The 13,711-nt window shown below is 41.4% G+C and overlaps 1 protein-coding gene across 1 annotated transcript; it reads left to right on the forward strand.

Annotated features, from left to right (window-relative positions):
- The first annotated feature begins 315 nt into the window (after positions 1-315).
- Positions 316-13,705, forward strand: hhip (hedgehog interacting protein). Its single transcript, XM_025058513.1, has 8 exons — positions 316-2,601; positions 2,705-2,848; positions 2,966-3,084; positions 4,369-4,492; positions 5,033-5,178; positions 6,136-6,217; positions 11,282-11,430; positions 11,869-13,705. Exons 1-8 carry the CDS (start codon positions 2,378-2,380, stop codon positions 12,063-12,065), a joined length of 1,185 nt encoding a protein of 394 aa, XP_024914281.1. The 5' UTR covers positions 316-2,377; the 3' UTR covers positions 12,066-13,705.
- Positions 13,706-13,711: the final 6 nt, after the last annotated feature.

Consider the following 13,711-nt stretch of genomic DNA (forward strand, 5'->3'; position numbering starts at 1 on the left):
ACTGTAAATATGTAGAACCATCGCAGCTCAGGAGTAAAATATAAATCGATTTCTACTTTGGACTATTTATGACATTTTACTGTTTCTGTAATGTCCTCGAACAAGTGGTCCGGTCAGTGGTGATGTCACTAATGTCAGAACAGCCAGCTTCCCATTGGACAGTTCAACTGTCAATCGTATGCACTGTCTAATCATATTCACACAGAATTTTTAACGACTCCCTTGTCGTTTCTGTAGTGATGGGTAGTACATTCTGAAATAGTGAAACATTGAGTTGTTTATAAAGTTTTTTCAACCATAGATGTTGAAAATAACATTCCGAAGAAAATTAAATTATTTGTCCTTGTTACGCCCCTCTGCTACAGTTCCACGGCATCTGGCAGTGTCTGCGCCCCACGTTTGGGAACCACTTTCTAAAATGATAATGACCGCTCACAATCGTTAGTATTTTTGTTAATTTCTTCTTTATCTACTCGTTGCTGAATTGGTAAATAAGTCGAGAGGTAAATACTAGTTAGTGCCTCATTAAGGGAGTGTTTTAATTGGCCAATTAGGTTAAACTTTGTTAATAACAGTAAATATGACAGCCAGATGGGCACGGCGAGACATGATGACAATTTTTGTCTTATAGGAGTTCACGATGTATGTCAAAATTCTAAGCAGCCTGCCCTGTCGGGCTGTGATGAATGGGTGGAACTTCCACCGTGACGACAACAGTGTGGTTTCTCCTCCGCTGTCGTAATATGTCACACGCCCTTAACAATGACCCGTGATTAAGTGCAAACTACTGTAAATGTGTTTTGGTGTCACATTTAAATTTTCATCATCACAATTGTACGATCTAATCTGAGAAAATCCCGTTGCTGCGCTGAACTCTTTAATTTGAGGGACTGAAAGTGAAATGACACAACATAATGATGATGGTTTGGGAATGTTCTGGCAAGCTTCAACGCAAAAAAAAAAAAAGAAACCGAAATAACTCAAAATACACACATATCCGTAAAATGACTCATCCAGAAATATTTGTCGATGCTTGTCTCCATGTTTCCAGGTCGTCTCTGTCCACGAGGAGTTGTGCAACGTTGTAAAGTCTGTGTTACATCTTGACTGTTCCACCCACTGTATCTGCTGTAATGAGGCAGTGACCTGGATTTAAACTCCAGGTCTCCAGACAACAGTCGTTGAACACGTTAAATATTCAGTTCTGCTTGTGTCCACCGACAGATTCTGACAAAATTGCAAACTTAACCAACACATTTCAAACATATTGATGCTGGGTCAATAACAAGACAGATGTCATCATTTCAAAAGGTTCAAAATGTAAGACATGTTTCAGGTTTTGGTTTTGATTTCACTCCTCGGACGAGGCGAAGACGTCCCTCCAGAATTGTCCTAACAAAGACATCTTTGACACAGAGTTAAATAGAAAATATGTAGAGAAATGTTAATGTTATTTTTATAAGAAAGATTATACTTGAAATTGTTCAAATGAATGAGATGTGATACATTGATATAATAAGTCAAATACTACAGAAGTACTCAAGATGTTTTCAAAACATGTAGGACATTTCATTCCAAAATTAATTGTAATAGATTGTCTAAAATTTGACCAAAACCAGATTTGAATAAAAACCCCTGATCTTCAGTTTGATGTATTATCCTCTGCCTGGTTACAGCACAGTGCACATGATGATCCATCATTTCCTGCCCGTACTTTGACCCAGAAGATAAGGATGCATGTTCTAACTATTGGAGCGCACCTAAAGATCAAACAGTCTTGTGTCTCAGCCCTCAAAAAACACCACAAAAACATGGGATAGACGTCAATGTCTATAATGAAAACATACTTTTAAAAAGTCTTATATATTTCACATATAAACAAACAATGTTTTTGTGTTATCATTTGTCAATAGTTAATAGCCAATAGCTTGTCATGCCGTTACTGATGCTAACATTTTAAAATGATACCTACATTGCTATAGTTGTAGACAGGTGTAAACAGTGCTGTAAATTAAAAATGCTACTTCCAGTCAAGAAACAAAAGATATGGGAGATGGATTGAATTGTCATCATTTTCTGGTCTCCAACGAGGTATAAACAGCAGCCTGAGCTGCAGGGATATGGTATGTGGGAAGATATTTGGTGGTTCAAACTTGGAGCGCGGCCTCTGCCCAGCTTATATTTCACGTCAGTTTTTCTTTTTAATGTTGTGTTCGCTCCTCAACATTTGGTTCTGTAAAGTAAACAGGGTACGTCCAAGTAACTATGTTTAGGTTAATGGTTCCAAAGCATCAAACTGTTCTTTCTCAGATGAAGGGTCACTTCAGGGCCAACTGTCACTGGTGTATTTTTCTGGTTGCTTGTTGCCGTTGTATAGATGTGGTGTAATTCAAAGAAACCACGTGATGGTTTTGTGTTTTTCCTCAGAAAAAACCCAAACCAGGTGGACACCAGAACCGTCCGTGTGTTAATGGAAGTAGCCGAGCTACACAGGAAACACCTCGGCGGCCAGCTGCTGTTTGGCCCCGACGGCCTGTTGCACATCATCCTGGGAGACGGAATGATCACCCTGGATGACATGGAGGAAATGGATGGACTGAGGTGAGGTTCTAAACATGAGGGTTGGTGTGAAGGATGGAGTGACTGCTCACCTTCGAGGTTAGCGCCACCGCTACGTTTCTGATAATTGTTTGTTTGGATGCAGTGATTTCACGGGGTCGGTCCTGAGGGTGGACGTGGACACAGACTGTTGTTCATCACCGTACTCCATACCCCGGAACAATCCATACTTCAACAGCACCAACCAGCCTCCTGAAATCTTTGCACATGGTTTACACGATCCAGGCAGGTCAGTCAAACCTCTCACTGATTCTGATGATTCTTAAATGAAGGTCACAGTCGATCTGTAGCGGCTGCTCTCTCACTTCAATCTCGAAGTCATAATGTCTGGCGTGATGTCCTTCAGATGTGCAGTGGACCGGCTTCAGACGGACAACGGAAGTCTCCTCATCCTCTGCACAGATGCCAGTGGCAAAAACACGTCGACAGGGAGAATACTGGAGATCACGAAGGGGAAAGATTACGGTTGGTTATCATTTCTGCCGCTGACATTTCTGCCAATTTGGACGGCGTTCAGTCCCTGTCTCGTGCGTCTGTGTTTTGACATGTTTACGTCTCGAGAAAAAAAAATGACAGTCCTGAAGACCGCACGTTTGTTCTGTTAATGTCACATGTTTTATTTCATGTGAGTGAGTTGTTTTTGGACGGAGAAAAAAAAAGAAGCAACACTGGGTTGATTACGAGGTTAAATGTTGAAATGATTTGACTTGGGAATACTCTCCTGCTTCAGACTATTGATTTGCCAATGGAATGTGAAAGTTAGTCCACAGGTAAGGCCTACAGCTGTCAACAGCAGTCACTGTTGCGATAACGCTTAAGCATTTGTGAAAACACAGCTGACGGTGGCTGATCTTTTCCCACGCAGAGAAAATAATCAATAACACTTGCGTCTGGTCAGTGTTTTGGCAAAGTCTCCTTGAAAGGAAAAAACAAAACAAAAAAAACTATTTGTTCTAAATTACGCTGGACTGACTATCTTTGCCTCAGTAAAAAAAAAAAAAAGGTTTGGCAATCGAATTTATCCTTTCAAAGACAGATCATCTCAGCCCCGTCTTCTTTCTCTGCCCAAACACCAAAATTATTACTGTTGGAAAATAGGCAACACCGAGTCTTGGATCATAAAGTTTTAAAGGAAGAAAAACCTCTTTTCATTCCTCCCTGCCAGGACGACTTCAGCTGAAAATGTAGCCTCGACATCTGAGCAGAGATGAAGAGTTTTTGTTGATTAAGTCATAACTCTTTTGTTCACTCTTTATCTGATCATTTCTTTGGTTCAATGTAAAGACGACGCGCAAGGATTTATTTACGGCCAAAACTTTTGTCAGTTTAGCTGCTGGATCTCAACTTAATGGACAAGGTCTATTAAAAATCAATCTATTCATGAGCTCAGTCTGCTGAAATGTGCATCAAAACAATGTTATCTAACGACAGATACAAATACAAAATTATTTTTTTACTAATCAATGATGCTATCTAACTACAGTTACAAATACAAAATTATTTTTTTACTAATGCAGATTTTATCTGACTGGCTGCTCAACCAAACACTGTAGCGATATGACTTTTTTTTTTCTTCCTAAATTTCCCAAAAAGAATTCCCAAGATATTAATAAAGTGCTATCTATCATTAATATTTGCATAAAATAAGAAAAACAGTGACAAAAACAAAACAATAAATATCCTGTTTCGTCTGTTTACAAGAAAACACTGGTATATTAAAATGAAAATCTTTACATCCTTGTCTTCCAGAGAATGAGCCTTCTGTCTATGACCTGCACTCCACCGGAGGGGCGCCACCTGTAGGAGGCTTTATTTACAGAGGCTGCCAATCCAGGAGGCTGTACGGGAGTTACGTGTTTGGTGATAAAAATGGGTAAGTGATAAAACGACACAGAAAGGGTTGGACTTTGATTATCGTCTTCATCAGTTAGTATCAGACGTTAAAGTTGTTTAACTTGACTTAATTATCCTCATTTTTTTCAAACCTGAATCCAAAAAAATGTGTCTTTTGCATCTTTTGTGTGTTCCGGTGTAAACGCAGCGTAACACACACTTAGGCGGAAGACATGTTTGTTTTCACTGTGTGGTCGGTTTACCCTGCACCTCATTATAATTTGAGGCATATTGTTGTGGCTAACTGGTGGCTCCAGCATGATGTTTGTTTGGAAACCAAGAGCACAGGCCTTAAATAACACCGTGTAAGACATGGAGTGGAAAAGGAAGACGGGTCAGTGACCCATGGAGACGAGAAGAGACGCCGTCCTGTTGTTGAGACGATCAACACCACAGAGCTGTGTCTGAATGTGTCGCTGATACGGCATCGTTTATAATCGTTATTCTGTAGCTGATCATCATAAGGTCAGAGCAGTCGCCGTGATACATGACCTTTGCCCTTTGTGCTCTGTTGACGCAGAAACCTACGGATCCTTCAGAAGACGTCGACGTCGACATCAGAACCAGAGGAACAGTGGCAGGAGAAGGCTCTGTGTCTGGGCTCCTTCGGTTCCTGTGGCTCCATGTTTATGGGACACATCCTGGGATTCGGTGAGGATGAACTCGGTGAGTAGAGGAAACTTATATACATTCCATGTCACATGCCAAAATATCCTTCATTGGCTTAAAACCAATCTGTTCTTCTATTTAATTAAGAATGTTATCTTACGACACTCGGCAGGTTTATTATATGGCTAAATGAATCTGTTTCCTGCTCGTTGTAAATGTGTATTTTTTTTACTGTTTTCTTAAGTATTCCATCAGTAATTAAACTGTATTTTTGCAGTATTTTGTTCTCAGCTGTTCTTCCTCAGGGATTAATTGTCATTTCCATGAGATTACAATCCTTTTCCAAAAGACCTGCGCGTTGCATCGGGGCCACCTAGGAGGCAGTGTTTTTCCTGGACATAGAGAAGTGCGTTAATGTTTACCTGGAGGCTGAAGCGTTAAGATAAGCTGAGCCGAGGGGAGCAGGTTAATATAATACACTCCAGTGATCGGGCCCAGCAGACACACACACACACACAGACACACATTAACCGTCAGCTCTGTGGTTCTAATTACAGTGAACACATGATGTGTGGACCACTCACACAGCTGTCTGAAAATGTCTGATTACACTCCGTCCAGGTCTTGGACTTATTATTTGATGAGGTTTTTAAAGATCCGCGCAACTGGTCTCAATTTGCAAAATTAATAGATGGAAGCAGAAGTGTGTCTGAAAGTACGGCCCTCAAAAACACATGTTTACAATTTGTCCCCTTATGGAATTTTCTCGTAGGCTTGTTCCTCATTAAATTATCCGGCTGGTTCCCAGTCATGAGTATCCAATTGTCCAATTAAGCTCTCTCTTAAAGTCCTTTGGCAAGTGCAGCGCTGCAGAAGCTGGAGCTACACTCGCGTCGTCTCATTTCACGTCTGAATTAATGTACACGATGTTTAAACTTATTTTGAAAACCTTAGAGAAAAAGAAAGAAAAATAAATAATGTGCAGATTGTAATAGCATCTTTATCCTCACTCAGGTGAAGTCTACATCCTGGCGAGCAGTAAAAGTATGGCCCAGTCACAGAGTGGGAAACTCTACAAGCTGGTGGATCCTAAACGGTACAGTGGAATTATCTTTTTCCATGTGTTTGTTTCTTCTTTATCAGAGCTTTAATGTTATTTTTGTCTGGGCCAAAAAACTGTTTTTTTTTTTACTTTAATGTAACTTTTGTCTGGGCAAAAAACTGTTTTTTTTAGTTTTTTTAGACCGGCTTTGGTAAAATAAAAAATGTTCCCCACAGTGTGTGTAAATTTTGGTAAAATGAAAAATGTTCCCCACAGTGTGTGTAAATGACAACTATGGTATTGACTGTGTAATAGAGCAATGAAAAGTGGAATTATTGGGAAATGGGGTAACATTTGTTAAAATGTATGAAGTTGCCAATACGAGTTCCACAAATTGATTGTCTATAATAACTGTGTTGATCTTGGCAGTGGTCATTTAGCCAGATGTTAAAACACAGTCAGTCATTTGCCCCTCTGTGACTGTGCAGGCTATCAGTTAATGTTTAACAAGTGGAATGCATGCGTGAGTGCAACTTCATAACTCAAAAGTGTGTACGTATTGGTGTGTGTTTTTCATAATGCGTACCATATGCATTGGAGCTATTAGAGATCATAGCCACAGTGATGGATCTCTAAACTGTTCACTCAAAGCCAAGTACACGCAAAAAACACGTCCACACTCATGGACAAAATATGCAGACAACTTGAATACATCTCATACAAAACAGGCAGTACTCTGTTTGTGGGTATAAATATGCAGTAATACTCTCTAACACTGTTAGAAGAGTGAGCTCTCTGAGGTACAAGGCTAGCAGAATATCCACCCAGTCATTAGTAATCCCTCAGAAAAGGCTCAGATTATTTCAACACCGACAAATCGAGTAAGTTTAATAGAATTAAAGAGTGAGTATTTGCACGCCTCGGCACCAGTAACACCACCCAGTACTGGATGTTCTTGGGTGACAACTGTGCCACCCAGGCATTATCCAAACTGATCACATTTTTAAAAGGGGCCCCGGTGGCTGACTCGCTCCATATTTGTTTTATTTATTTACTTTTTTTGGCATGCCCGTTGGACTGGGTTCTACTCCAGAACAACTCTTACCACCATCAGCTGGACTTGTTTAGTCTGCGTGGACCCTGTAGTGTTGGTTTCTCGACTCCTAATACGTCCAGGCTCCGTTATTAGGATCTTGTTTCAGGGAGTGTGCAGAGGAGGGTATATGGGATAGCTAATGTCTGACCTCAGCACGTTATCAAGTCTGGTGGTCCTCCTCTTTTTTTCTCCTCCACACTGTAGGGACATCTGGACCCTAAAGCCTTTTCAGGAGGAGGTTTGTTTTAGAGTACGGTGGTTTTTGTGGCGCAGCACAGCATCTAGTGCCTGTTTTGATCAACTGTGTTTGGGAACATGGAGGGGTAAAAGAGGAACTGTTAGGGAGAGCGGTAAAGGCTTACAGGGAAACATCAGCCGTAAAATCCCTCAGCGGTGTTTGTGTAAACACGTCCTGCCCAGATGATTCATTTCTAGGTATTTGTTTGTCAGTTGGAGTACCCCTCCAATAATAAATAGGCCACCATGCATTTTGAAACATTTTGAATGTGTGTGGTGTGTGAGGGTGTACAATGAAGGAGAGCAATGGAGACATTGAAAGCGAGACAGTTTTCCTTTGTGGCTGAGTTGCGAAAATAACTCCACTCATATTATCTCTATATATATAAACCCTGAAGGTGAACTGTGTTGGATTTAGTAACTCCTGTGGTGAAGTTACATGTTAAAAATACCTCTCATCACAATTCTCATCCTGGCCTGTGAGAAAACATATACTGTAAGAGACGTCTGCTGTTATTAAGAAACACAAAAGGCATTTAGTGTCGTTAAAGAAAAGCCAACGACGGTCAAAACTCTGATGTAAAAAAAAAAAGATAGTTATTTCAGAGATAATCGTATCAACAATTCAGCTTGTTCTAGATCTCTGAGAATAAAAATATAATAATTACATGACCTGAGACAGTTTGAACTTTAGACTTTGCATACGAGGTGGAAACAGTCATGCACATTCCACAGAGAAGTAATGGTAGAGCACAAACCAATGGTTTTTAAATACATCAGTTTAAATATATATGTCAGATGTCATGTAGTGACCTCATGTGGACAGAATGAGGAAAAAAAGGTGGAATTAAAGTAGGATGTTAAATTAAGGATAGGGCACCAGGTGCCATGTTTCCCTCTATGCAGATGACACTTATGTGACGTGTATCATTACAAGATTATGACTGGAGGATAACCATTGGATAGTGTGACACACAACTCTGCTGCATTAAAAAGTAGACAATACAATATTGGAAATATTACCTGCAGCCTTGCTCTTGGACATTAAATAGTAGACAATACAATATTGGAAATATTATTTCCTAAAGTATCTAATGTTTCAACAAAAAGCTGCATCCGTACATGTACTATTTTCTGCTTGTAATTTCTGTAGAAAAGCGGAGTTAGAATTAAAAACAAAACGCTGATGTACGACTTTCAAATTGTTCTATATCCATGCCGTGTTGATGCCCTCACAGAGGACATTAAAGGCCTTAATGAAAAGTTGATATTTAACCAAGTACACTGAATACGTGACGTAACGTCTGCAACAAATGTTATTTCTTCACAACGCCGATAAACAGAGAATAGTTGGACGAAAAGCGCTAACATCGCCGGCCTCACTGTGAGTGAAACTCAAGTGTGATTGCCTGAACCTTCCACTCCCACTGAGACTGTATTAAATAACAATTATTTATACTGCGAGAGCATTATATTTATGCCAGGAAAAAAAAAATAATGCTTGAAAGATGCGTTTCTTTCACAGAAAAGAAAACACAGTGACAAACAATGACATTATGACGGAGCACAAGACACAGATTTGTTTCAACCCCTCGGTGTACTGTTTACACCACACACCATGGGAGCCGGGTAATAAAGTTTCATGTTTATAATATTATAACTCACCAGGCATTTGTTGTGTGCAGCAGAATCTGGTTTACTCTTAAAGATTTTCCTTCGCCCTGGGATTGGAATTCATACATTAATTGAGACGTGTCAGATGATTGGTGTAAAATAGTACGACTGCTTTTCACATATTTATCAGCTGCGACCACGTCGAGCATAAATTTAAACGCCGTTAGCCAAAGCAGTCTCAAACTGTTGGATGTGCACAAGAAGGGCCTGCACTGAACACATTTATCTGGATGGACGCTTCCCTGCAGCACCGTGTGGGTGGTGTGCGCACGCAAACATGCACATCTGTGAGCTTTGTGAGCATGTGGTATGGTAGCTCCCAGCATGCCGCTGCAGAAAAAGGCCTTTTCTTTATTTTGCCTATCCCTCCTAAATCTTCCTCCATCTCTGCTGTGGTCCTCCTCTTGACAAAGCTGCTTGCCAGTCCCGCTGAATAGCCCCGGCTCCTACAATGCACAGTAAATTTCTTGCACAATTAAAACAAGGAGTGAAGCTACAAAAGACGGCCCCAAACAATGGAGTCGGATGACAAAACAGCAAAAGAGACCACACTGGGCCGTTTGATTAAGCCATTGTCCGTGTGCACAATGTACACCACTCCACAGCCCTTTTCTCACAAACAACTCGTGTCAATCAAACGGGCACCGTGAGCCAACAAGCTAAACACGCACCGGCTCGCATGATCACACACACAAATGTAACAATCGTACGGCTCGGAAACAAGTCGGAGCGTCACCGCCTCGACAGGAAAGACTTGTGGGCGCCACAGTTTCTGACAGTTTTGATTGGTCGTTCTGCTCCATCTGTATTTTCATTACAACATCATCAGTGTTTTCATACTTTTTTTTTCATCAAAGTCACCGTCTCGCTCCGTCGCAGGGCAACTACCTCATGGGTGAGATCTGTCGCACTTCTCCTACCCCGACTCTCTCTCTCCCCTCTCTCTCTTGCACACACACACACTCACACACACCACCCCTTACCAAAGTTAATAAATTCCCACAGTGGCTGTTGACCCAGCTGCCTTTGTCAAGTGGCGCTACCAGCAGGTGCTGTTTTCACAGCCACCCTGGCAGCCGCACAAACTGTTTAGTAGCTCTGCTGACCCCTGCCTACTATTAACAGTGTAAGCTACAGACCCCCTCCACCTCCACCTCCAACTCCAATCCTCCTGGGACTCTCACTCTTTCTCCCTCTCTCCCCTTCTCTGTTTGCTTCCCTCCTTCGCTCTTTTTTTTTTAACTATACGCAGCTTGCAACAACAAAAGCCAGGGTGGATGAAGTCTGGAGTTGGGTGCTGAAGGGAGCATGGGAATCAACGCCCGCCCCCCCCTCCACCACCCCTTACCTCATCCACCCTCCATCTTTCAAATAAAGAGCAACTTTAATGCAGACAGTCGCAGTTTTATCACTGCCATCCGTCAGTGTCTCTGTCAGAGTCGATGAAAACCACACACCGAACCGTCGCGCCGTTAAATAAAGTCTTCACTGCATGACATCACTCACCGCAGCTGAAATCTGCATCTTTCTCCACACTCCGACCTGTAAAGTCAGTTCGCTATAAAGTCTGCAGCGGGCTTCGCCAAATCTCCCCGCAGTCAACACAAACACTGGGAGTTTTCTTTACACCCCAGGTGAAAATGATCCTTTACGCAGAGCAGCGAAGTCTGGAAGCTTCGGTGAGAATTGTATGCATGTTCTGGCAACAATGCAGCATTGCTGGTTTTCATCTGTCCCATAAAAATAATTATTTAAACCCCAGAGTGGCCCACACATGAGGCGATTGTAGTAAAAAGCCTAGAAATCTTTTGGCCCAGATCTGGGCCACAGCGATGAACTCAGTTCCTACTGTGGTAATATTATTACTTTTTGGTTTAAAAAGAACTTTGTGCAATCACTCAATGTATCTCGGCACGCTAAAGAAAATATCACTAAAATATGACTATTTTATCAGTAAGATGTCTGATGACATCACCGTTGGGGGACTGAGCTCCTGCACAGTTCGTAGTTGGATGTTGGTCACGGATTTTGCCTCGTGCAGAAACTGAATCGTTTTCCGCAGCATGTGTAACGTGTTCTTCACTCTACCCTTCATTTCTGACAACTGTTAGGCCTCATGCACCCAAAGAGTGCCAGCGTCAGGTGGAGTCTCCAGAGCTGCTGATGACAGCTTGTTCCCGACACTGTAAGAACGGACACTGCACTCCCACTGGCAAGTGCTGCTGCAGCCCCGGCTGGGAAGGACTCTTCTGTCGGATTGGTGAGTAACGAGGGTTATAACAGATGTACGAAGAACCGACGGTGGTTCTCCGTACAAATGAAATGCTCTGACGTCTACTGGTGTGTTTTCTGGTTTGATTTAAAATTCACCGAATGTTTTAGTGATCTCCCATTACCATCGGTTTGGATTAAAGAAATTCAATTTAGGCTAGAAAATTATCAAGGCTTGACCAAGAAATAATGAGAAAACATTCATCTGAAAAATATTAGTTTTTAAGCTTTTAGAATTAAATTTTTAATTAATTTTGTTTTAATAATTAATTTAATTAATTTTTAGTTTTTAAGCTTTTAGAATTAAATTAAAAATAAGATAGAACAAGTGCCACATCTGACTACTGCGGTTGACTTACAGTTCAGAGAACAAGCTTTTTTTTTCCGTTTTGTGACCTTCTTCACTTTTTCTCTCTCTTGGATGTAGCTAAATGTGAACCAGCGTGCCGCAACGGAGGAGTGTGTACGGAGCCCAACAAATGCCTGTGCAAGAACGGCTACTCCGGTGCTCAGTGCGAGAAAAGTGAGCAAGGCATGCCCAATGACCAGGAGAAAGACGGTATACTGGACCACATCATAGACATGACCTCGTATCTTCTTGACCTGACCGGCTATATAGTATAGGGGTGGGCAGAGGAGGGCTACGTCCCACCATCACACTCAAGACGACACAAATCTACCTACCACCACAAGCAAACTCTTAACGGGTTGTCCTTAAGAAGACGTTTTGATCTCCTTACAACCACGCAGGCATTACTTAGCTCATAAAGATAAACACAGAGGGTCCCTGTCAACATCATCACCATCAGATAGCTTCACGCTCCTGAGCACCAGGCCTGGCATCCAAGCCGTGTTCGCTTCAGACAGCATCAAGATCACTCACAAGCAGAAGCCAAATATGGACGTTCCACTAACACGGAGACGTGGCTTAACCTACAGGAACAGGAACTCAACAGGAACCGAGCATTTGAACCCGAGATCTTGATTCTCATCAGGGCCGACCAGATGCCTTATCCCACAGCCAGTGAAGACAGTTGGTTTTTCAGGGGGTTTTGGCCTGAGGATACAAATCGCAAAGAGCCGTTGCTCAACATCCCATATGCTCCACTGTCCATTTAAAACTCATGTAAAGCAAATGTCTACAAGGAAAAAGACTGTCTGTCAAGGAACTTCAGCTTTGTCTGAAAATAAAATTTTAAAAAAGCTGAGAAGCCAGTGAGAATCAGGGGTCAGAGGTCACAATGACACTAACCCTATTCTAACGTCATTAATACCAGAGGGATGAACCATGTTGTCTCACTTTTGTCGTTGTATTTAGTTTGCAGGCACATTGTCATAAAAAAAGCTACAGTTTCCATCATGTATACATTTGTTTTACGACACTCTTTGTTTTTAATCAATGTACAGAATTCAAACCACGTGGAACAGGTGACTGTTGCCCAACGCAGAAACCAGACATGAACGAATGCCAACGTTTTACTTACAGCCTGAAAGGAGTCACCAACTCCCATGCACTGTATTATTTTTTTCTCACGATTCCAAAATTCAGTGAAAGTGCCAGAAACGTAACAGTGAAATCTTTATATCCCGCACCATAAACACACACAAACACACACACACTACACCAGCAGGTGTGCTTCACACGCTGTGTCACGCACTGAATCAAAGTCAAAATTACCAAGAGAAGCGGAGAGGACAAAAAAACAAAATGGCAGCGATGTACACTCAGTGGCCACTTTATTAGGTTCACCTACTCAACTGATCCTCAAAGCAAATATTTCATCTGCCAATCACATGACTGCAATACAATATATTGAGTCCCTGTCCCATGTTCCTCAATACGACACGTTTTTTCCTTAAAAAGTTCATTCCTTTTGGCTCGACGCTCGGCAGAAACATCAGTTTCTCCACAGAGGAGTCATTTTTGTTTTGTTTTGTTTTGGTTTTGTTTTTCGAACAATAAGATTTTCCTAATGAAGTGGACGGTGAGTGTATATATTCAGTAGAGCTTACCTAAGTACTACTTAGCATCGCAAAAAAAAAAAAAGAATTATAGCATTACTATTGTTTTCATAGAGAAGGGTTTATTTTTTTAAGCGTAATAATATATGGGAGAAAATGGTGTTTATAGAAAGCAGTTTTACACTAAGCCTGTCAGTTCATGTTGTACTTAAGCAGCTTTCACGAGACAAGTGAGGATACAGTTCGTTTTTCCCCCCAGCCCCCCTTTTCTTTTTTTTTTTTTTTTACTCCTATGTTAAAGTAATGCA

The sequence above is a fragment of the Cynoglossus semilaevis genome, chromosome 9 (assembly GCF_000523025.1).
Source record: "Cynoglossus semilaevis isolate Cse_v1.0 chromosome 9, Cse_v1.0, whole genome shotgun sequence".
Taxonomy (NCBI): domain Eukaryota; kingdom Metazoa; phylum Chordata; class Actinopteri; order Pleuronectiformes; family Cynoglossidae; genus Cynoglossus; species Cynoglossus semilaevis.

Bases quoted from the DNA above. Each gene is read 5' to 3' on its own strand.
- hhip (XM_025058513.1), top strand. From the start codon at position 2,378: ATGTGGTGTAATTCAAAGAAACCACGTGATGGTTTTGTGTTTTTCCTC. The intron at 6,218-11,281 runs GTACAGTGGAAT...GACAACTGTTAG, and splicing joins AAGCTGGTGGATCCTAAACG to GCCTCATGCACCCAAAGAGT. The intron at 11,431-11,868 runs GTGAGTAACGAG...TCTTGGATGTAG, and splicing joins AGGACTCTTCTGTCGGATTG to CTAAATGTGAACCAGCGTGC.